The 25,151-nt window shown below is 36.4% G+C and overlaps 1 protein-coding gene across 3 annotated transcripts in view; it reads right to left on the bottom strand.

The window, feature by feature from the left end:
* Positions 1-25,151, bottom strand: part of LOC149549283 (protein GID8 homolog) — an 87,718-nt gene that overhangs the window by 22,249 nt on the left and 40,318 nt on the right. For all 3 annotated transcript variants that reach the window (XM_089792710.1, XM_089792711.1, XM_089792709.1), the window contains one exon: positions 2,443-2,574. In XM_089792710.1, coding sequence (XP_089648836.1) covers positions 2,443-2,574 — 132 coding nt within the window. The remainder of the gene's footprint in view (positions 1-2,442; positions 2,575-25,151) is intronic.

Raw genomic sequence — 25,151 nt, 5'->3', positions numbered from 1 at the left:
ATTGCAGCATGAACTAGAACCATTAAACATTCAACATAGTAACATATTACATACCCAATAGTAACATTCAAAAATCAAAATTCAAATAGAAATCCAAGTACCCATTCCAGCGGCAGCATGGTTGCGGGATGGCGGAGGTGGTGGTACTTGGGTGAGCAAGTACCCGGTACGGGGATGTCTCGGGGATGGGTACTTCGAGGTTTGCAAGGGGGTGCGAGTCCTCGGGTTACACTGCTTTTAAGATACATCTTCTAACAAGGGCTTGTCAAGGCCCGTGGATTCTTCCTCATCAGTAGAGACTGGGGAATCACTAACCACCTCAATTTTCTAACATTGACCTTTAATAGAACTTATATTTTTCTCAGGTCTTGGCTCCTCACATGAACTGCAACATCTTTGCTTGCACAGTTCTACTCTAGCAGCCTTATTTAGATTTAGGTTACCTATTTGTAGAATGTTTAGCCTCAATTGAGTTACTACCTTAGGAAGTCCGCTGTCTTGATGAGCAGTGAGAGTGGCCTTCTTTTTGCTCCATCTTTAAAAGGTTTTTTCATTACATCTTGCTTCTGAAATGGCTTCATCAAGGTCCTTAATCTAAGAGCTTCTATGTGGCGTTCCAATTCCTCTTGTAGGTCATCAAAAAACAACAAAACTTGTCATGTGGCAGACACACATTCATAATCTTCTGAATTTTGTATTATATTCATCCACAGATTCCTAGTGTCCTTGATGCAAATATGAAGTTCCAGAAACTTCGCATTTGCAGTCCTTTTGCTGAAAACACAAATAATCAACTCACTAGATTCACACCCAATGAATAATTCATCACATTCGCCATCCTATGCATCCAAGTTATACTGATGCCATCATTCATAGGTATCCTCCTTGAGAAGAAGTAAAGCAGACTGTTCTTTGAGTTTTCCATATCAGACAGAGTACATTCAAAAACACAACCAGGTTATGCAGCAACACTTCTAGAAGATTTTTCAACATACCATCATAAAATTTAATTTCAAGTTTACGCAATGTTGTGAAGCTGTTCTGATGTAGAATTGTACACCAAAAGTATTGTTTGTTTCCCTGTAGACCTTAAAGTCATGCTCGACATGAATGTCTGCATCATTGGCATTGTAGGCTCTCCAGAACCTTCAAATGGGAAGAACATTAAAGTCCCAAGCTTCCCACAAAGGATTTCAATGTAGCGGAGGAGATGCATCATGGGCTGGCCTTTGCAGGTTTCAACAACGGGATGGAGAAGATATAGACAAAAACCTATGACATGATTCAGCTGCGTCATAACTGTGACTATACTGTTAGCAGTTCCCAAATTGCTTGGTCGTCTCCCTGACAATGTGATACTTTAGCTGGATTCAACATGTGTACTTTTTTAGTCAAACTCATTGGGGCATCTCATTATAATTTCCAGTACTGTTTGTATGAATTCACGTATACTCTCAATAAATAGCCAGCATGCCTTTCCTTGCTCATAATTTTTATTCTGCTGATCAGATGAATTCAAATCGGTAGGATTAGTGTTCTACTACCACCATAGTGAACCCAGACAGAAAATCGTCTACATCCAGTACACAAATATGGAACAAAACATACAGCTGGAATATAAATCTGCAAACGTTATTTTCTTTATAAGAGTACTTAGAAGAACAACAGAAATAAAATATGTTCTAGTATCACCAATATATAGAACAGCCTAAACTCTTCCGTAAGCTACCCTCATATGGAAAAGTTCTTTGTTTGAAAGACCCTTTTGAAATGATTACACAGCTTCTTAATGTGGAAGGGTACAGGATAGAAGAGGAAATATGGTGGCAGTAATCTTCCCTCCCTGAGCAATTGCCCTCAACCTCTGAGTGATCGACCATCCCAATTCAGTTTATGTTAACTTTCCCTTATTTAAGGAACTCCTAATATTTGCTCACGTCCCTTTATTTTAAGAATTTTAACTGTTTATTTAACTATGTGCACAGATCCTGACTAAAGCTCTAATTCAGTACAAACTATCCTTGATTGTTGAGAAATGAAGCTAATTTACTGTTTACAGATAGCCAGTTCATTACTTATGAACATTTTAGCATTCTAAATGAGGAGTTATAGCCAACTGAAGCCATCCAAGACAGAAAGATTTCACATACAATATTACAAAGCCTTATCTTACGAAAAAGAGGAAACTCGTTATAGTAAATTACCAGTGTCGAAATGAAATTAATTACTTTCATGAAAGTCTACACAGAGTCCAGGCAGGCTAGTGAACTTATGTTATGGTTCTTATAGAATTCAAAATACTTCACAATTATGGTGCTTTTTTATTGCAATAATATTTATTTCTTGGCGGAGTTAAGTGACTCAATCTGGAAATAGAAAATAAAAATATATAGTGCTTGAATAAGGCTAAATCTAAAAATTGATGAAGCAGAAAATACATACATTTTCTTCTCCTCTTGGTGCCAATTCCTCCTGTGCAAATTCAAGAGCCTCTTGTAGCTTACCATTACGTATGAGTTCAATTAATGTCTGTTGCTGTAGATGGAAATACAACTGAGGATTCATCTCCAAAATCTGCTGCACAACAGGCTAACAAGTTAATCTTATAAATCTAGTAGACAGGCATGTAAATCTCTTTGCCCTAAACCAATAAGCTCTACTATAAATTAAAGCTACAGTTAGAACAAAGACCTTACAAAATTCCAAAGCCTAAAGTATTTGATTGATACTAAAAAGATCAAGTTGGTCTCAAAAAAAACATAAAACAAGGGAAGCTTAGAATAAAAAGACAAGCAATACACGCATTCCAAACAGATGTTGAAATATTAAATTGAAAATTATCATAAGAAATTATTTTTTGAACATATTCCACTTCTCTATCAATATCTGCAAACTGGAAAAGTTCAGGAAAATGCACATCCTGTACAGAAAGTGATGAGCAAAGTGCATACGAACAACACCACCTCTGCATAGTACACCAAATCTTTATTAATAGGTCAAACCCCAAGGAACAAAAACTTGAGTTTAACCCATATCAATCTCACTCATTCTTGCACTCACAAATGAATTTCTGCAATTCATATTACAGAAAACCTTGAATATTCAGTTAGATCGTGCAAGTTAGGAAAGCTGACAGCTTTTGATAAGACAAAATTAGATCTTCAAAAGATAAAAGATAAATCATGCAATTGTTACAATACTAGTTATGTGCATTAACAAGCAAAAATCAACTTCCCTAAGGACCTGTTTGGTTGCAGGCATAGGAATGGAGAATAGGGATGCAATATTGGGAATAGGAATGGCTATTCCAATAACAACTATTTTTTGGAATGGGTATAAGCTCATTTTAGAGGTAAAATGGGAACATGTATTCCTATTCCCTATTCCATTTGACGAACCAAACAGAGAATAGAAAATGTATTCCAAAATTTCTATTCCTATTCCAGCAACCAAACAGGCCCTAAGTAACTTCGTACAGTTTTGTTTAATATAGCATGCATGTAGGGTCATAAATGAAAGTTTGCGTGGGGAAGAAACTCAGTAAAAACATCATAATCCTCAGGAAGATCGCAATACATATAAAATATAAATGATAAACCAAACATAGAAAAATCTTAGCATAGAAGGAACAAGTAAAAGAGGCTAAAATATTTCATTTTAGAGCATCAGCCAGCCAAATAGATAATTTTTATCACTACACATCAATTCTCCTATAGGAACCATCAATTGGCCATAATTTTCTCCAGTTTTAATAGGCCCTTCGTACTGGCGAACCTGTCTGGCACACTTCCACGGAACATACTAGTAAGAGACAAACAACAACTATTAACTACTAACTACTGCTAACTCACTATCTTTAGTATATGAATTAACCAGACTAAACTTTCTGACATTGATATGTAAAACCTAGGTTGACATGACTCTCAAAACTTGCAGCAGAAATTGAGAATCACACTGAGAAATGGCAGAGTAAAGCCCAAATTGTTACTTAACACTTCATCAATACAGGATAAATAGATGTACAATGATAATGATGTGTGTTATATACAACCAAGCACAAGCACAAGATAAAAGATAAAAGTATCAAAGGCTATGTTTACAGTCCAGCCCCTGCAAAGCTCAAGTCCCAATCAGGGCACAGGTGTGGATCTGGATTTGACACGTCTATGGGTCCAAGTAGAGTTCTCGTAAGTGCATGTGGTCATCCAAAGCCAACCCCAAGGTGAATTCAGCAAGTACTTGCACAAAATCCACACATTTCACCATTTTTTATTTCTTTTCACACTATAAAGTTACTCACTCACCATATTGGCAACAAATGAAGAAAGCAATTAATGAGTCTCAAAAAGGTACAAGAGCCCAGGTTGTGAGAAGGTGCTTAACAGCTGGGTGGAAAAAGAGGTGAAGTTAGTTGAGGAACCCTTGAAGCCCGTAAGGGATTCATGGATCAAAACAAAGATGTCCATTTTTCATGCATGGAAAGATGCAAAAGTTTGACTGCCTACCAATTTTATTTCCAATTCTATTGCAGTGTCCCTTAAATGGGCAGTGTTTTTGAGAGCAATGAGTTGCAATGGAGAGATGAAGGATGCTGCCTTCAATGCTATCCCTTATCAATCCATTGAGGAGGTGGGCCCTCAAAATGTTGTGCAAGTAATAATAGACACTTCCAATAAATGTAGAGCAGTTGGCTTATTGGTTGAGGAGCAGTATTCACACAGAAAATTGGCAAAAAAATTGATTGAATCAAACAAGTGTCTATTGAGGCAAAAGGATACAAATGTCTGTCCCCAACCACAATATGTCACAAAGCATATTTAGAATATTCTTAAGAGTTTTTGAAGTTGAATAATAAATGTTTCAAGACCCGTTATGCTCCAACACAAATGCGTTGAGAAGCCATGTGAAGGTTCATTAGGCACTTTCTAGCATAGCCATCAACCCAAAATGGTCCATATGGAGGCAACCTAGCATATACAAGAGCAGCAGAAATGATCCCAGATGACATTTTTTGGGATCATCTTGATATTGACCATGATCCATTACACCGACTTGAATAGGCCTTGTTTGGGTGAGACCAATGACAACATCGGCCTAGTGATTGAGAAGATAACAGTCATCATAAATGTAGAAAAGCAAGATCTTGAAGACACTTTCTTCAAACAACTTCACAAAATCATTGAAGAGAGATGGAACAAAATGACTACTCACCACATCCTTTTTCCTTTGCATTGAATCTCAACTATTATAATGTTGAGTTCCTTGCAAGGACAAGAGTTTCCATATAGAGATGTTGAAGTCAGTCAAGGGTACAAAAAGGCAATTCACAAACTCTTCATTAATTGTGACATGCAAGATGTGATGAGGGCAGAGTTCATGGTATTCGCATCCTCCAACATCTTTGATCTTAATGCTCTTTGGGACAAACATAAGATCCATGCTCTATTATGATAATAAATAAGCTTCTATTATTAGTTAATGGTTATCTATTTGTAATATATTGTGAATATTATAATGTTTCTAATATTACTTAGTCTGTAGTTATCTGTTAGCTTTCTTTTAGCTAGAATAGAATGTTGTTATTCTTTATGATCATTTTCTAAGGAAACGTCATTCAATTCTTTTGTATTTATTGACCTCTCGATCTCTATTAAATATTAACTATTTTTCCAATTACTTCGTAACATGGTACCAGAGCAAGGTTTTTTAAATTTTTTTGAAAATAATATCTTTTCCGAAATCATCTGAAGCTATTTTCAAAATTATTTGTCTCAGATATTTGCTTCAAATTAGGGTTTGTCTAGACTTTTTGTCAAAACTCACGCTTATACACAACAAAGGTCTATTTTTTTTATGGTTGTTTTTGCATGCTCGTGACTGAAAAAATGCATCTTCTACTCTGTTCTACACGTTTTTCATGGTCGTTTTTTGTCATGCTGCCCACAACTAGAAAAATCGGTTCCTCTTTTCCCTCTATTCACGTGACCTCTAGGCGTCATTTTCTTGTGTATATATGCTCGCACGAGTTTACTTTTTGTGGCTCTGAAACAACAAATTCATGTGGTTTTTGTCCTTGTCTTTCCTTTCCATATTGTCACAACCTCCTTCCAGCACTGGTCGCCTGTTGAATCTGCCATTTTTCGACCCAAATTGTGCAAGTTTTTTGCCTAAATCTGCCTTTGTTGGTCAGCAAGGGTTTTCTGTTCGAAAACCCTAATTTTTGGGCTCAAGATTTTTTTTTTAATTATAACTTCTTGGTAGATTTTTCGAGAGCTCAACTGGGTTGTCATTAGATTTTACTGGGTGCCTCGATTTTCGAGCCAATGGATCCAAAAACTGACCACATACTTTTTGAATTTTTCGAGCTCTCTTTTGGGTACCCCTTCAATTTTTTGGGCCTTTTTTTTTTGCCTCAAAGTACACGTACCTTCACAGATTTTCACGATTTTTCATTGAAAAATGTGCTATGGCATCTCTGACCGATATTTTGCTCGAGAGCAATTCAAAATTCAATGGTTGGAATTATGGCACTTGGAGGCAACGGATAATAGCAATTTTTGAACATTGGATTTCTAATCACATTGTTCTAGGTGTTACACAACGTCCGACTGCCCTTGGTACTAATCAGGATACATGGGATCTAAATAATCAGAAGGTGGTAATGCTTCTCAAATTATCCATAGCTGATGATCAACTCTCTCAAATTCCATCCAGCAAGACAGCTGCCAAGATATGGGCACATCTCAAGAATCTTCATGAGACTTCTGACAAAAGCAAAGCTTTCTTTTTTAAGAACATTGTTTTCTATTATCATGGATGGGCAAACATTGCTCCAAGCTCATCTAAATAGGATTCAAGAAATTCGTGATTAGTTGCTTGTCATTGATCGCAAGATTTAGGAAGAGGACATTGTGATCATTACTCTTAGGAGTTTACCCAAGTCCTATGAGCATTTTATCGAGACTCTCAACATTACTTCTTCTGGTGTTGATCTGAAATTCACAGATCTCTGCACACTCCTGCTTCAACAAAATCGGTGGAAACAATAGTTCGATAGCAGTTCCAGCTCCACCTCCACAAAGCAAGCCTTTGCTGCTAAATCATTTTAGAAGGATAAAGGCAAGTTTCAGCAGTCTTCTCAGGAGAAGTCATCTGCTCCAATTTCAGAAGGCTCCCAGAAGAACATTCAATGTAACTATTGCCACAAGTTAGGTCACATGAAGGTTGAATGTCGGAAATGCTTAGCTACCCAATCTAAGTAATCAGGTTCGCAGCCCAAAGCGAACAGTGCAGAGCACACTGAGCAGATGGAATTTTCCTTTTACGCCTTAATGGCTAAAAGATTTGTAGATCAAGTGAAGTCGTCTACCTGGTATATTGATTCAGGTGCCTCTCATCATTTCACCCACCATAGAGACTGGTTCATTGACTACCAACCTTCCTTCACACACAAATAACCTCTTATGATCAAAATTTTATCCCAAGTTTAATAATATTTATCTTTTCAAGTTTTATTTATAACTAATTTTAACTTACATTTTTTTATTTTCACCGATAATGGGCCAAGCCAAGATTAATTATTATTCATTGAGATTAATTATTATTTGTTAAGTTTGAGTAGACTTGAACTCGACCTCCTAGATGAGAGGCTCACAATTTACCATTGTACTATAGGTTGTTACCTACTTACATTTTCTAATTCTACAGCTCTTAACTATCTAATTTTGCCTAAATAGGTCACTATTTCATCTATATCCAAAAGGAATTGGAGTGCATGCTCCATCTACTCAGCAAAGTGCAACTGAATACACTGAAAAAAGGTAAAGGACTTAGCATATGTGCATTCAAACCTGCAACTCCTTCCCCATAAAATGGCTACAAGGAAGGGGACACAACTAAGTGGTATATTGAGTTACAGCATATTCACTAGGATGCTTCCAGTTTTCCCACTTAAAAGCATTTGATGTTTGACAATAAGCCATCTAGCGAGCATGAGAGTGCTAGTGTCAGTGCCAATGGCACAGTTTGAATGCCTACATCATCTAATATGGACGATGATAATAATATTTTAGAAGACCCGTATGATTTTTTATCAAATGATGGTTGTTGTTGACACTTGACATTATTTTTTTCAATTTTATGGTATACAACGACATTCAAATTTCACTTATATTTGACTATTAATATGGTGGTTTTGTTTGTTATACAATATAAGAAATTATTTCTGGTGTATTATGAATTTAATTACTGCTGCAAAAATGTATATATTATTTATTATTTATTTTTTATTTTAATATGTTTTTGTATGGACAAACCAAAAGGACGCAGCTGTAAAATACTAATGAGCAAACACTCGTACCCAAATGTAAACTAGTAACTTAGATGGCAGATATTATATTGTGTGATTTTTTTAACCCTTGCATTGATAGCTGTTTTCACGATATCATGTGCATGATAACTTTAATATTTGACTTTGTTCTAGTTATAGTTGCTAATGGTGTTTTCAACATCTGTCAATTTTTTGGTTGATTATTTTTTTATTTGTGGAGTTTTGCTTTCATGACATTTATTCAAACTTTGCTTAACATATTTTGCCACTATCCTATCATGTTAACCTTTGCCATAGTTTCCTTCCCTACATAAAACTGATGCATCCTACCCGTTTCTACTTCCTATCATGTGATCCACTTGGATCCTTTTTTCTCTTTCCCTTTCCCCAGTGAAGAATAATTCATGTGTGTTCCTTACCATCTTGTTTCCATCCTATACCCATTGTGTGTTTTTAATATCACATTAGGAATTTGTTTCCTGTTTTTTATCATGTTTGTGCTTCTCTGTTTATTTTTCATGTTGTCTAAGCTTAATGTATTTATTATTTTCCATGCTTTGTATCCTAATATCATTTTTTCATTTCTATATAAGCTGTGTAGAATAAGCATTTGTTTCCATGCACTAACTACATTGCCTTGATAAGATGCATTGCAAGAATAGGTACAAGCACAAGGAGGAATGACCAAAAAACAATGAAAAAGATCTATATCATTTTTTTGTGGATCCTTGTTTTGATATGATGATACATTTAATTTTAATATACATTTACTTTAGCATTCATCTTCCACTTACCGTCCTAAATCCACTAAAGTCGGGAAGGACAAAATTTAAAACTATATAGCCTACAACTTCCTCATTATGTTTATGAACTTTTTTAGTTGCCATAATGTTAATGTGTTTTTAGTTCACTTAACCCTATTTTTAGCCTCCCTAATGATCATAGTTGGACAATGCAAGTTTCCCAAAACCTCACTAGACCCCATAGACCTCTCCCCAAAAGCAAGAATTGGTTGTTTTAATCATCAATATCCCTTATACTGGCAACCAAAGTCACAAGGTTCGAATTCAAATTTGAGTTTGGCAATCATAAAATTCGGATAAAATTCAGTAAAGGTAAAATTCAACAATAAATTTGCTTTATATAATTTTATTTATTTTTAAATATAAGTAAATATATCTACAAAATTTTCAAAAAAAATATTAAATAATATAATAAATATCTCAATATCATCTTAAAATAAGACAATATTATATTTATTATTTAAAATATATTTATTAAATTCAATTTAAATAGTTTACTTAATATAAGTGACAATAATCGAATGTATGTGATTTGATAGAACAAATTTTTAATATAATTATGTATACTATACTTAATTAAATATTATACTTTAGTACTTATATTATTAAAAAAGTAAATATATTTTAACAAATGTAATAGTTTTCAATGTAACTTAACTTTTCACAAATAAATCATATCAAAATCTTATAACCAAAAATATATAAATAAATAAAAGCAAAGTGGAAAAAGAAATTACGGTTTCGTCTTGCTCGCTCATGTCGTCTTTTCAACATGGCTCACATCATTGACTTAGGTAGCCTGCTCAACCACAAGGAAGGAGCCATATTTTATTGTTGTGAGTTGTGTCATTCTTGCTTGTTCCTCATTCCCACTCTCACGTGATCGTTCTTTTTCATTTTTTCTTTGATTGCCTACGATGGCTTGCACAATCATGCATGATGATTGTTGTATTTAATCAAGGAAAAAATTGTAGCGAAAGTCGATATGTATCCGTCGACGAATAAAGGCCAAATATTAACAAATTTAATGAAAATATTAGAAATTCACCAAAATTTGAACTTCATCCAAGAAGTTCGGCGAATGTTGTGACTTAGCTGGCAACATATGTTTGGTTGTTTGTTGTCATTGATGTCAAATGATGTGTTCTGAAAGTGTTTGTGTTTGTTCAAACACTGTAGTCTAGAAGCTTACTATATTTGAGGAAGTAAGATTGTGTGCTAGGCACCCTGGTGCTATATAACCTATAGAATAGTGCAAGACAAGTATGTATTCAGTGTTAATAAATAGTGGAACACGAGCATGTATTCAGTGTTACAGAATAAAGGAGACAATTGTGTATTCAATGCAATTGCAAGTAATAGGTATTCGATTATGTTATCCACAAGATTTCTGCTTCAGAAATTGATGTTGAAAATATGCAAATGTGATTTGAATTGTATTCAGATTTTACTCTTGGTTGTGGTGTTTCCTGGTGATTCAGTAACTATTCCTAGCAATCCAGAAACAATGTCTTTTAAGTGTTGCGGTCAAGATCAATTCTTGGTCTAGTCTGGAAATGCATTGTGACGACTTTTGACATGGATTGTTGGCAAGTGATATGACATATGACACAGCGTGTGGATCTCCACGTGGCGTGTGGAGGTTGGGATACAGTTCGCAAGTTAAGTGGTTCTTTAGGTTGTGTTTCTACTCGTTAGAGTTGGCTAAGGAAGTTCCAATAATTACAAATCTAGTATCAAGCTCTCTCTCTCTCTCTCTCTCTCCCTCTCTCTCTCTCTCTCTTAGAGTAAATCATGCTTCATATTCTTGTTTTGGGTAGTGCAATTAATGCCTAATATCTTATCTGGATGGATTCGCACTATGTGTGACCTATGTATTTGATGTTTATATCTTATCAAGATTTAGTCATGTTAGGTATAATCATTGTTTTGGTCTGGATGCTTCTGGCATAGGACCTTATTGCATTGTCATGATTGACTTGTAACTTAATTGTAATATGCTTTTGGCTTGGTCAACCTTGTTGTAAACTCCAATGCTTTATCTTGTATATAAGTATAGTTTGTGCTCTGGCAAAATGTAAGAGTATAGGAGAGAGGGAGTTTGTGGTATTCAAGAAAGTGGAGATCTATAAGCAGAGTTTCCGAAGAATAAAAGTTCAATTTATAAAGCCAGTAGCAATGTGTTGTTAAGATTGATAGTGTTATACAAAGCAACTACATTATCCAATGAATTTATCTTTATCGATTCTTAAGAGTTCTATGTAGGTTCTCCCGGAGACAATGAGTCTTGGGTGCACAAGTTCTTTGCAGTGTCTACTTTGGCAATGAGCCTTTGTTTGCAAGTCTGGAGCAATAAGCTCTTATCTATATTCATTTTTGTATTGGCAGTGAGCCTCTAGTTACAAGTTTGAAGCAATGAGCTCCTACCATCTTTTGTGAGTAGACAATATACATTAGTGAATTATATTTGTGAGAAAGTGTTCACCATGGTTTTTCCCAGTTTGGGTTTTCCATGTATAAGATCTTGGTGTTCAAATATTTCATGAGGTGAATAGTGAAGTTAGTTGTTTACTCAAGTGTGATTTTGGTTTTAATTCACCTCCCCCACCTCTTAGCATTGGAAGTGTATTCAACAATTGGTATCAGAGCCTAGTTCTTCTTGAAGAAGCTTAACCACTTGAGGCAAATCCGAGATGGGGCAGAACTCACACTTTCAGGCTCCATATTTGATGGCAATAATTTTCCTTAATGAAATGACAAGATGGAAGCATATCTAGAAACATTGCAGAATGGTATTTGGGAGGTTATTCAAAATGGTTTCTATTTTGCTTTTGGGAAACCTTTGACTATTGATGAACAAAGACAAAAAGAAGCTAATGTGAAAGTAAGAGCAATTTTTTTCGGTAGTTTATGTGACATGGCATTTTATGGACAATACTTTTCTATAGATGATGAGATTTAAAACAATTAAGTATTCTCTACTTATGGCTATCTCTCAACAGATTGAGGAGATTGCATTATGTGCTAAAGTTGTTGTAGGTGCATGGATTATAGATTCTAGATGTTCAAATCATATGACAGATGACAAGAAAAGATTCTTTAAGTTGAAAAAGTATGATGGAGAAGCAATCAGATTTGCAGGAAAAGAATGTGGTCAAATCAAAGGCATTGGAACCATTTCAATTCATGGCAAACATAATACTAATAATGATTACTATGTTGAAGGTTTGAAACATAATCTGCTAAGTGTTAATCAAATGTGTAAGAACGGTTATGAAGTGTTGTTCAAGAATCATGGGTGCATTTTTTAAAGGAAAATGACTGGGAAAATGGTTGCATAAGGCTTTAGGACAGCAGGGAGCATCTATTATATTGAAGACAAGAATGAGAGCCTATGTTTTCTAACTCAATGCAATGAAAGTTGGTTATGGCACAAAAGATTAGGACATGCGAACTTTGAAAGCATGGTCAGAATTACCAAGACTGAAGTTGCGAAAGATTTGCCAAAAATTGTCAAACTTACTAACACTGTTTGCAAGGAGTGTCAAATTGGAAAGCAGACAAGAATGACCTTCAAAAACAAGGAATATTCATCTAGCAACCCACTGGAGTTAATCCACACTGCTCTACGTCGACCAACTAGGACAAAAGGTCTCAATGGAGAAAGGTACTTTACGTTGTTAATTGATGACTACTCTAGAATGACTTGGCTTACCTTTTTAAGAGAGAAGTTTGAAGTATTTAAAAAATTCAAAATCTTTAAATCACAAGTAGAAAATTATATAAATTATAAGTTTAAATGCTTAAAATCTGATTGATAGAGGTGGAAAGTTCATTGCAAAGGAATTCAGAAAATTTATTGAGAAGAATGGAATAAGAAGACAATTTTCTGCTCCAAGGACTCAGCTAAATTGAGTGGTTGCAAGGAAGATTAGAATTGTTGTTGAAATGGCTAGGACTATGTCACAGGATGTAATCTAGCAAATGGATATTGGAAGGATGTTGTGCATACTACAGGAGATTTCTTAACAAGGTTCAAATTAGTGCAAATCATTCGAAAACACCTTATGAAATATGGCTTGGGAAATCACCTACTATGAGATACTTCAAGATCTTTGAAAGCAAGTACTACATTAGAAGAGATGAAGATGAATTGGATAAATTTGATACAAGAGCAGATGAAAAAAATTTCTTGGATTATGCAACAGAAAACAAAGCTTACTGATGTTCCAATAAGAGGCTGACAAGATTGCTGAAAGTGCAAATGTAAAGGTATGGAGTCATCTTACTCCGGTGGCATAAGGTGATGTTGATTTTAGTCCTATCTTTGAACAAAAGGATGATTTGAACGAAGAAAAGAAGAAAAAACTATTGAAGAAACAAAACCGGAAGTCATTGTCCTGCTAAATATGTTCAAAGGCGTCACTCAGAAGATCAGATAATTGGTGATAAAGACAAGGGTGTCCAAAGAAGGAGAATGATTGTCAGATTGCAAGAACAAGTAAATTTTTGTTTTCTATCAATAATTGAACAAAAGAACTATTGAGAAGCAAGCAAGGTTTAGAGATAGATTAAATTATGAAAGAGGAGTTGAATCAAATAGAGAAAAACAAGACTAGTGAACTTGTACCTAGACTGGTTGTAATGTATCGACCCTGTCGTTGACAAAGATACTGTGCTACCCAACAGGCACGCAATTGATTGTAGTTTCCTTGGTTATGCGGTGAAGGTGGAGTACAGTTAGAGAGGAGGGATGAGTTAGTCATATGTTGTGGGTGCAACCAACTGTGGACGTGGCAATTGACCGTACGAGGGAGGATCTCATACGATGAATTTGGAAAAGGCCACACAGTGATGGTAGTGTAGGTCATAGGGGGATTGCAAGTTATGTCATACACTGGTTGGGGTAGATGATGATGGTGAGGGGGTTTGGGGTATACGATGTGGTGTCTAGGAGACCATACAAAGCCTCAATACAGACCGTAGAGTGTAGGGATTGACAAACTACTACATGGTGAGATGGCCTCAGAAAGTTTGCTTTCGTTTGGTTCTAAGAGTGATGAGGACTGATCCTACTGTTTATGGTGGAGACACTGATGAATATCAATGATAACAATGTTGTGCAATGCATAGAAAGTAATCTTTGACTCAAATAATATTGCCTCAAAGTTTCCAAGTCTGAAGCCAAGAGTAACAAAGTAAAATAGGGTCGTTGATGTTTTGGTAGCTTTAGTAGGATAAACCTGTGAGATCAAAGATAAATTAATATAATTATATATATATACAACTATAATTAAGTTTTCCATTATATTAATTATATTGATGAATAGACATGTCTTGTGAAGGGACATGTCTCTTCTCTTGGTTTATTCCTTATACAAATACAAAAGGACACTGCCATTTAGAAAGTACATACCAAACATTATGGCAGTACTATTACATTTGCAATGATCTTGAGAAATCAACATGGTATCAGAGCTAGATTGCAAATGTAAGAGAACAATAGACAGAATAATAATCCCATGGTTGCAGAATAACAACAAATTGCAATATGAAAAGTATTGTGTGTCAGTTGAACGCTGAAGAGACTTCACTTGCGTGGATGGTTGAGATTCAAAAAGTTCGATACTGCAAAATATATGACAAATCACATAAGCCATTGAAGAGGACCCCCATATTGACATCGAGAGTGTCAAAGAGTTTTAAAATTACTCTGCCCTACAAGACATACAGTGAATACCACAACTAGGGAATATCAAACCCAAGGGGAGGAATTTCATTTGAAGACCGTGATGAGTGGGAGGATGAAAGGAGAAGTCAAACCTTGAATAGAGATAGTACAAGGGAAATTAAATAACATATGCCGATATTGTCCATTATCATTCCCAAACTCAATAGGGACGTACTCAGTTTTCGCAGTATTGTCCACATTGTTGTCAAGACTTATAAGAACACGTGAATGGAAAACTCCACACATACAATTTGAGAAATATAGCGAAAAATTAATAAGGTGAACATAGACATATGAATGACAACTGTCTAATGTGGCATCCACGCAACACGAAGGACATCCCAGAAAGTAGTATAGGGAATGTTGAAAGGCGTAAGGACCATGTAAAACCTAGAAACACATCTATGCATTAAAGCAGGCATCGGGTAGTATTAAATAATTATATTACTCCTTGGGTACCTTTGCACAGGAAGACAAAATAGCCAAGTAAGGCGTGTCGTACTAGTGAGTCACGAGAATTGGGTGGGATCAAATAGCACCCACATCATCAAATACAAGCCACAAACTAAGCTAAGAAAGGGAGATAAGACCCCTCCTCAATGGGTTCACACACGACACGAGATAAGAGGGACCCACCACAAAAGAAAATGTAGAAATCAAACCACAATAATTCGAGCAAGAGGATCAACAAAATAAGAGGACTGTGGGACCACCACTAAAGCGCCATTGAATCTACACAAGAACCAAGGCATCGGGGCTATAACCGAACACACAGGATATAAGTAGGGTGTTTAGTAAGTGCTAAACCAAAAGGGAATAATATATGTTAAATCAATTCCCTGTGTAATACATTGATGGCAGAGAGGATAGGTGCCAAACCAATTCTTGGTGAAGGTATGATATATTTTGTGTTTTATTCCATTGTTATAAATCAATTAATTCATACTATATATATATGATAGATGTTATGAATTAATTATTATTGAGTATTATGTTATGAATAAAATTAAGTATTATGTTATCTTGATTTCATTATTGAAAATATAAAATAAAGAGTTATGTTATAATCATTTATGTTGTTAGTAATAGATATGAGATAAATTTACTAACATCCTAATCAATATTCTTATTGGTATTTCTATATGTACTGTTAGAGCTATTTGCCTTAATCTTTTCCTCTGAGAATGTTATTGCACGAAAAGGGAGATTGATATCAACTTCAAAGGGAGTCTAACACTTCTTCAAAGGTAAAAGAGCTCAAAAGATTGATGTTCAGAGGGAGTCTGATACATTCGTCTAAAGGAGCAGATAGAGGATACGTTACAGTTGATCTTTGAAGATCTTGATCATATCAAATTCAAAGGAAGTATGACACTTCATCAAAGGTAACTTTGGTTGAGGATCTCAGATGATTGATTTTTAGGAGTTTTGAAAGTCCTTTTGTGTGATTATATGACCTTAATGGGCCTACCCCCTCTATACATCATGAGGAAGTGACGACTTCCAAATGATCATCACTTGTATTTGCAGTAGTTATTGAAAGGAGACGATCTTAAAATAACTTAATTTTCTATTATGATGGATATCTTATGATGTCTATGCAGATCATGATAGATTATACTTTGCATGGTGGATGTTTATATGGTAAGCATTATCAGAATGCATGTGCACATACCTTATAAACATTTTTAGTACATGTGAATGTAATGCAAATTGACATTCTGGAGGCCATTACATAGAGTACTTGGTGAATATCATGCAACTTGATGTTCAGGAGACCATTACTCATAGTACTTGGTGAATATCTTGCTTCTCAACATTCTGAGTGCCATTACTCAAAGAGTATTATGTTAATATCATATATTGTTATTCTAGAGACCAATACTCAAATGCGATATCAAAATGGTTAATATCATATGTTGATATCCTAGCGACCATTGCCTTATTTAGTACATGGTGAATATCAAATGTTGATATTCTAGAGACTATTACTCAGAGTTTTGGTGAATATCATATGTTGATATTTTGAAGGCCAATACTCTTGATATCATATGTGATATCAAAATGGTGGATACCTTCTGATCAAAAATATCTTTTAAATTTGTCATACCTAATATTCCCAACGGTGTAATACGTGTCCAATGTTTATCCTCCCTGGCTAAGAGGGAGTATTGATGTTTTGGTAGCTTTAGTAGGATAAACCTATGAAATCAAAGAGAAATTAATAAATTATATATATACACAACTATAATTAAGTTTGCCATTATATTAATTATATTGATGAATAGACATGTCTCATGAAGGGACATGTCTCTTCTCTTGGTTTATTCCTCATACAAATACAAGCGGATGCTGCCATTTAGAAAGTACATACCAGACATTATGGCAGTGCTATTACATTTGTAGCAATCCTATGAAATCAACAAGGGGGAGGGATGAATCCTACCGAATCTGTAATTAGCCAAATAGGGAAGATCTTTCAGTTCTGAAATGGCGAACAAAGTTGAACTCTGATTGGGATTCGCAATACAATAAACAATCCAAGTCATATGCTAAAACATCCTACATGTCAGTCATAAATACCCCCAACGGAGGAAAACTCAGGGGGTGCACGACAAGTGTCGACATGGCAACAAAACACCTACGATCAAAAAATAAAGACAGGGCCAAGATATACAGAAATAAATTGGGACCCCAAAGGACACAAATATTATTATTTATTTTATTTAATGACGGAGACATTACACTGATGGACAAGACTATGATAGGAACCAAATGGGTATTCAAAAACAAGCTAAATGAACAAGGGCTAGTTACAAGAAACAAGGTTAGACTTGTATGTAAAGGTTGTTCACAAGTTGAAGGGATCGTTTTGAAGAAACTTTTTCTCTGGTGGCTAGGATGGCAGCTATAAGTATGTTTCTTGCTTTTTTGCTAACATAAATTTCAAGGTATAACAAATGCATGTAAAATCAGTCTTTTTGAATGGAGAACTGGAAGAAATGTTATAGAGCAATCATAAGGTTTTAAGCTTTCACAAAAAACTAATATGGTATGCAGCTTGAAAGAGGCACTATATAGACTAAAACAAGCTCCTATGACCTAGTCTGCAAGATTGGATAAATATCTAATACAAAAGAAATTCAAGAAAGGAATTACTGATAGTAAATTCTATTTTATATTAGAAGATGACAGAGTGTTTAATAGTTGAAGTATATGTTGATGACATCATAGTTGGTGGAGAGCATAAATATTGTAACCAGATTGTTGCAAAAATGTAAAAATCATTTGAAATGTCAATGCATGGCAAGTTGTCATTCTTTCTTGGGTTACAAGTCAGTCAATCTAATGATGTAATCTTTATTATCTCAGAGTAAATATATAAAGGAGATTTTTGAAGAAGTTCAGTATAGTGATTGTAAACTTGTTGCAACTCCTATAAATGTTGGTTGCAAGTTAAGCCAGAATGACGAGTCTTCAAAAGTAGATCGGACACTGTATAGATAACTGGTGGATTGTTGTATCTAATTGCTTCGAATCCATACATTGTGTGGGTTGTGTGTTTTGTTGCCAAATTTCAGGCTAAACCAAAGCTTACCCATGAGCAAGCTATGAAAAGAATTTTCAGATATTTAGAAGGAATAGAGGATTATGATTTATGACTTTATGATACAAAAGGGAAGGAAACTTCATGTTGAAGGCCTTTACTAATGTTGATTCGGCGTGAAGTGTTGATGACAAGAGAAGTACTAGTGGCAGTACATTCTCCTGAGGTGACAAAGTGGTTTCATGGCATAGTAAAAAACAGGATTCAATGTTCTTATCTACTGCAGGGATAGAATACATTGTTGTTGCATCCTATTGCACTCAGATATTGTGGATGAAAGAGGGACTCAAGGACATAAAAGTGAAATGTAATAAGGTCATTCCTTGATAACTAGGAGATGATTTCCACAGCAAGTCAAATTGTGATATTGCTATCAGGATTTAACTGTGTGATTTTGAGTCAAACTCATTGACCCATGTTTTATGAGTAGTGATTCAACATGAATCTGTCTCTCATGAGAATAGATGGAACACTTAGCACTCATTGGATCTAGGTGATGCTCACAGGGGTGAAGCACTAGGACTTCCCGAGAGGTCATCCATCCCAGTATTACTCCAGCCTGAGCACGCTTAACTGCAGAGTTTCCTCCATGGTTAAACCCAAAGCTTGCAACCCCATTTGCAAAACCTTCACCAAGTGTTGTGCCTTATGAACCATTCATTAGAAAGCCCCTTAAGCTCATCAATTGATAAGTAGGAGATGATTTCCACAGCAAGTCAAATTGTGATATTGCTATAAGGATTTAACTATGTGATTTTGAGCCAAACTCATTGACCCATGTTTCATGAGTAGTGATTCAACATGAATCCGTCTCTCATGAGAATAGATGGAACACTTAGCACTCATTGGATCTAGGTGATGCTCACAGGGGTGAAGCACCAAGACTTCCCAGGAGGTCACCCATCCCAGTACTACTCCAGCCTAAGCACGCTTAACTGCAGAGTTTCCTCCATGGTTAAACCCAAAGCTTGCAACCCCATTTGCAAAATCTTCACCAAGTGTTGTGCCTTATGAACCATTCATTAGAAAGCCCCTTAAGCTCATCAATTGATAAGAAGGAGATGATTTCCACAGCAAGTCAAATTGTGATATTGCTCTCAGGATTTAACTGTGTGATTTTGACTCAAACTCATTGACCCATGTCTCATGAGTAGTGATTCAACATGAATCTGTCTCTCATGAGAATAGATGGAACACTTAGCACTCATTGGATCTAGGTGATGCTCACAAGGGTGAAGCACCGAGACTCCCTAGGAGGTCACCCATCCCAGTACTACTCTAGCTTGAGCACGCTTAACTGCAGAGTTTCCTCCATGGTTAAACCCAAAGCTTGCAACCCCATTTGCAAAACCTTCGCCAAGTGTTGTGCCTTATGAACCATTCATTAGAAAGCCCCTTAAGCTCATCAATTGATAAGTAGGAGATGATTTCCAGAGCAAGTCAAATTGTGATATTGCTATCAAGATTTAACTGTGTGATTTTGAGTCAAACTCATTGACCCATGTCTCATGAGTAGTGATTCAACATGAATCCGTCTCTCATGAGAATAGATGGAACACTTAGCACTCATTAGATCTAGGTGATGCTCACAAGGTTGAAGCATCGGGACTTCCCGGGAGGTCACCCATCCCAGTACTACTCCAGCTTGAGCATGCTTAACTGCAGAGTTTCCTCCATGGTTAAACCCAAAGCTTGCAACCCCATTTGCAAAACCTTCGCCAAGTGTTGTGCCTTATGAACCATTCATTAGAAAGCCCCTTAAGCTCATCAATTGATAAGTAGGAGATGATTTCCACAACAAGTCAAATTGTGATATTGCTATCAGGATTTCACTGTGTGATTTTGAGTCAAACTCATTGACCCGTGTTTCATGAGTAGTGATTCAACATGAATCCGTCTGTCATGAGAATAGATGGAACACTCAGCACTCATTGGATCTAGGTGAGGCTCACAGGGGTGAAGCACCGGGACTTCCCGGGAGGTCACCCATCCCAGTACTACTCCAGCCTGAGCGAGCTTAACTGCAAAGTTTCCTCCATGGTTAAACCCAAAGCTTGCAACCCCATTTGCAAAACCTTCACCAAGTGTTGTGCCTTATGAACCATTCATTAGAAAGCCCCTTAAGCTCATCAATTGATAAGTAGGAGATGATTTCCACAGCAAGTCATTCCTATTAAGTGTGATAATATAAGTGCAATGAAAATTTCCAAAAATCCAGTGATGCATTCAAGAAGAACGCATATATCAATCAGACACCAGTTCTTGAGAGAAAAGACTATTGAAAAGTGAGATTACAGTACATTTCTACAAAAGAGAAAATTGCAAACATATTTACTAAAGCCCTAGAGAAAGATACTTTTGTGTTTCTTTGGGAGAAGCTTGGGTTGTTGCCCCTCCTCTCTAAGGGGAGCTTCTAAATTGATACTAGTAGTTGTTCTCAGAAGGAGCAGCGGCAAGTACTTATTTGGCCTTTGTCCTTGATGGAAAAGGGGGAGAAAGTTAAATGTGATTTAGGATTGTTTTGGTTGTCTCAAAAAGGGGTAGTTGATAGTAATTAACTATCTTAGTAAAACATTTTTTGGTTGTTGTTTTCCATAAATAACAAAAAGGGGAGATTGTTAGAAATATATGTTTGGTGGTTGTCATTGATGTCAAACATTGTGTTACAAAGGTGTTTGTGTTTACTCAAACACTGTAGCCCAAAAGTCTGCTATATTTAGAGAAATAAGATTGTGCATTGGGCATGTTGGTGCTACTAAACCTATAGAAAAGTGGAAGTCAAGCTATTGAGCCTATAGAAAAGTGGAAGACAAGTATGTATTCAGTGTTACAAAATAGTGGAAGACAAGCATGTGCTCAATGGAAGACAAGTATGCATTCATTGTTACACTATAGTGTAATACGAGTATGCATTTAGGACTGTTTTTTGAGCTCTCTTTTGTACTTCTAGGTTTTTTGAGCTCTCTTTTGGGTACCTCTTCATTTTTTCTGGGTCTTCTAATTTTTTGCCTCGAAGTACATGCCTTCACAAATTTTCAAGTTTTTCACTAAAAAACGTGCTATGGCATCTTTGCCAAAAATTATGCTCAAGGGAAATCAAAAATTCAATGGTCGGAATTATGTCATGTGAAAGCGACAAATGATAACAATCTTTGAATATTGGAATACTAATCAAATTCTTCTGGGTGTTACACAGCATCTGATTGCAGTTGGTATTGATCAGGATACATGGGATCAAAATAATTGGGAGGTGGTGATGTTTCTCAAATTATCAGTACCTGATGATCAACTCCCTCAGATTCCATCCGGCAAGACAGTTGCTGAGATATGGGAGCATCTCAAGAAACTTCATGAGACTTCAAACAAAAGGAAAGCCTTTTTCTCAAGAACCCTCTATTTTCTAATATCATGGATGAGTGGAAATCGCTCTAAGAACACCTGAATAACCCTCAAAAGTTTACCCTAATCCTACGAGCAGTTTATTGAGACTCTCAACATCACTTCTACTGGTGTTGATCTAAAGTTCACAAATCTTTGCACACTTATGCTTCAGCACGATCGGTGGAAACAGCAATTCGGTAACAATTGCAGCTCCTCCTCCACTGAGCAAAACTTTGCTACTAAATCCTTTCAGAAGGATAAAGGCAAGTCTCATTCACAACAAGTTTCTCAATAGAAGTCCTCTGCTCTAGCTTTTGAAGGCTCCAAGTAAAAGAACATTTAATGCAACTACTACCACAAGTATGGTCACATGACGGTTGAATGTCGAAAACATTTAGCTGCCCAAGCTAAGCAATCTAGTTTGCAACCCAAAGCAAATAATGCAGAGCAAACTAAGTAGATAGAATTTGTCTTTTACGCCTTCATGGCTAAAAGACCTGCAGATCATGTGAAGTCATCTGCCTAGTACATTGATTCAAGTGCTTCTCGCCATTTCACCCATTGCAAAGACCGGTTCACTGACTACCACCTTTATTTCAGATTCAGTGTACTGGGAGGAATCTCATTTTCCTTGATGTGTACTATGTTCTAGGGATGGAACTCAATCTACTCTCAGTCAATCAGATGCTGCGACACTCTATGTTTGGATATCACCTTCAGTTCACATCTGTGCACTATCATTGATAGGGATACTCAATCTGTTGTTGCAGTTGGCCTTGAGGATCATAGTCTTTTCAAACTTGCTGATTCTGGTGATTCTCAAGACCTATCTATGGCTGTCAGGCAGTCTTCTATCAACTCACTTTGGCATCAACAATATGAGCAGTTAAATGTTCATTATCTCTCAACTTGCTCGGGAAGAGCTTGTCCTTGATTTGCCAAAGATTCAAACTCAACTTGGAGTTTATGATGCATGTCAAGTTAGGAAGCAACATCGTACACCTTTTCCTGTTGGCGATTCATAGTGCACTTCTTAGGTACTTCAGCTTGTTCATGTTGATATCAGCGGCCCTATGGCTACTCCTATTCTTGGGTCCATGTAGTTTCTGTTGTTTGTTGTTGATTTCAATAGAAAGACGTGGGTATATTTTCTTAAAAAGAAATCAAATGTGTTTACTGTATTTCAAAAGTTGAAACCTGTAGTTGAAAAAGAGTCTGGGAAATCTATTAGTGCTCTTAGGCCAAATAATTTAGAGGGGCGGGGATTTTGTTGTACTGAATTCTCTAGCTTCTTTGATACTCATGGCATTAAGCGCCAGGTAACCACACACCACACACTACAACAAAACAGTGTAGTTGAATGTCGAAACAAAACAATCACTGAGATGGCTAGATCTGTGCTCGAACATAAACAAGTTTTGAAGAAGTTTTGGGTAAAAGCAGTTAACACTGCATTCTACCTTTTCAATCGGTCACCCACTGTAGTGGTCAAAGGTAAGACTCCATTAGAGGCTTGGTCAGATCGCAAGCCCAAAATTAGTCACTTGAAGGTTTTTGGCTCTCTTGCCCATGTTTAGATCCCTGATGCGGCACGCACCAAGTTGGATGCCAAGAGTCAAAAACTCATGCTTGCTAGATGCAGTAGTCTTTACAACGCCTACTACTTGATAGACACCAAGACATATTGTCTCCAGTACAACCGTGATGTAGTCTTTGATGAGCACCAAGGACCATTCATACATGTTTCTCTTGTTCTAGATCTAACAAATGAAGGCTCATGATTTGGGAGTTCGGCTTCCATTAGGTCCACCTAATGGGAGGGCTCCAATAGCTCCTACAACTCCAGCTATGCCAATGCTTCCTTTACAAACACCTCCAACTTCTCTTGCAAGATCACCCAAGTTTGTAGATGCTTCACCTAAGTTTGATCTAGATTCTTTTGATGAGGAACCTAATCATGGAGCATTTCTTGATGCTAATGTTGGTCCTTCTTCGCTCCGGCCTAAGTGATGGGCTACGACACTATTTGATCTTCGAGATGATGAGCTCATCAATGGGAGAACTGTTCAGAAAAACAGCAAACCTACAGAATCAGTTAATTTTTCTCTTTTGGCCAAATTAACAATGTGCTTGAAACTCAAGCATACTCAGAGGCTAAAGGAATTCCAAAGTGGGAACAGCCCATGAAATTTGAACACCAAAGCCTGCTAAAGAATCACACCTAGGTCCTTTCTAATCTTCCACCAGGGGAGAAACTCACTGGCTGCAAATAAGTTCACAAAATTAAATATAAGCCTGATGGTACTTTGGATAAGTACAAAGCTCGTTTAGTTGCAAAGGGTTTTTCTCAACGTAAAGGTATTGATTATGAGGAGATCTTTGTTCCTACAGCAAAGATTAGCACTATCAGATTAGTTCTAGCATTGGCTGGAAGGTTCATCAAATGGACGTCAAGAGTGCTTTCCTAAATGGTGACCTACAAGAAGAGGTCTGCATGACGCAGCCTCCTGGTTCCAAGGTTGCTAGTAAAGAACATCAGGTTCTTAGATTAGTGAACGTGCTCTATAGTTTGAACCAAGCCCCTCGGGCATGGTACATGAAAATTGATAAGCACCTCAGTGATCAAGGCTTTCAAAGGAGTTCTTCAAACTCAAATTTGTACATCAAGACTACTAACAGTGACATCATCCTTCTAGTCATTTATGTAAATGATTTGATGATCACTGGCAGTCTAGTATCTTTGATTTGGGGAATCAAACAAAGTTTATGTCAGTCTTTTAATATGACTGATCTCAAGCTCATGCATTATTGCATAGGTGTTTTGGTTTGGCAGTAGTCTTTTGGTATATTCATTTCTCAATCCAAATGTGCTAGGGCTTTGTTAGACAAATTTTGTAGGCAGGATTGCAAGCCTGCCTCTACACACATGAAGAAAGGTTTGAAGTTATTAGCCAAGTTTGATTCTCCTCCAATTAATGATACTACATACAGGCAACTAGTAGGCAAACTCATCTACCTCTCTGCTACTAGACCTGATATCAGCTTCGTAATCAGCTACATCTCACGCTTTATGCTCCTAAGGTTGACCATTGGATGGCAACAAAGCATGTGCTTCATTATGTGAAGAGCACCACAAATTATGGACTTCTTTATTCTCTGAGTTCTAATCCTAGACTTAGTTCACAGATTTAGATTGGGCAGGTTCTGTTGTTGAAAAAAAGTCAACTGTTGGATATGTGTTCAGTTTGGGATATAGTATCATCACATGGACAAGTACGAAGCAGCAAACGGTTCCTCTCT

This window comes from Cupressus sempervirens, chromosome 7, assembly GCF_028749045.1.
Source record: "Cupressus sempervirens isolate cs-2001-9-10 chromosome 7, ASM2874904v1, whole genome shotgun sequence".
NCBI classification, from domain to species: Eukaryota; Viridiplantae; Streptophyta; class Pinopsida; order Cupressales; family Cupressaceae; genus Cupressus; species Cupressus sempervirens.
This window is presented reverse-complemented; position numbering and strand designations above follow the sequence as displayed.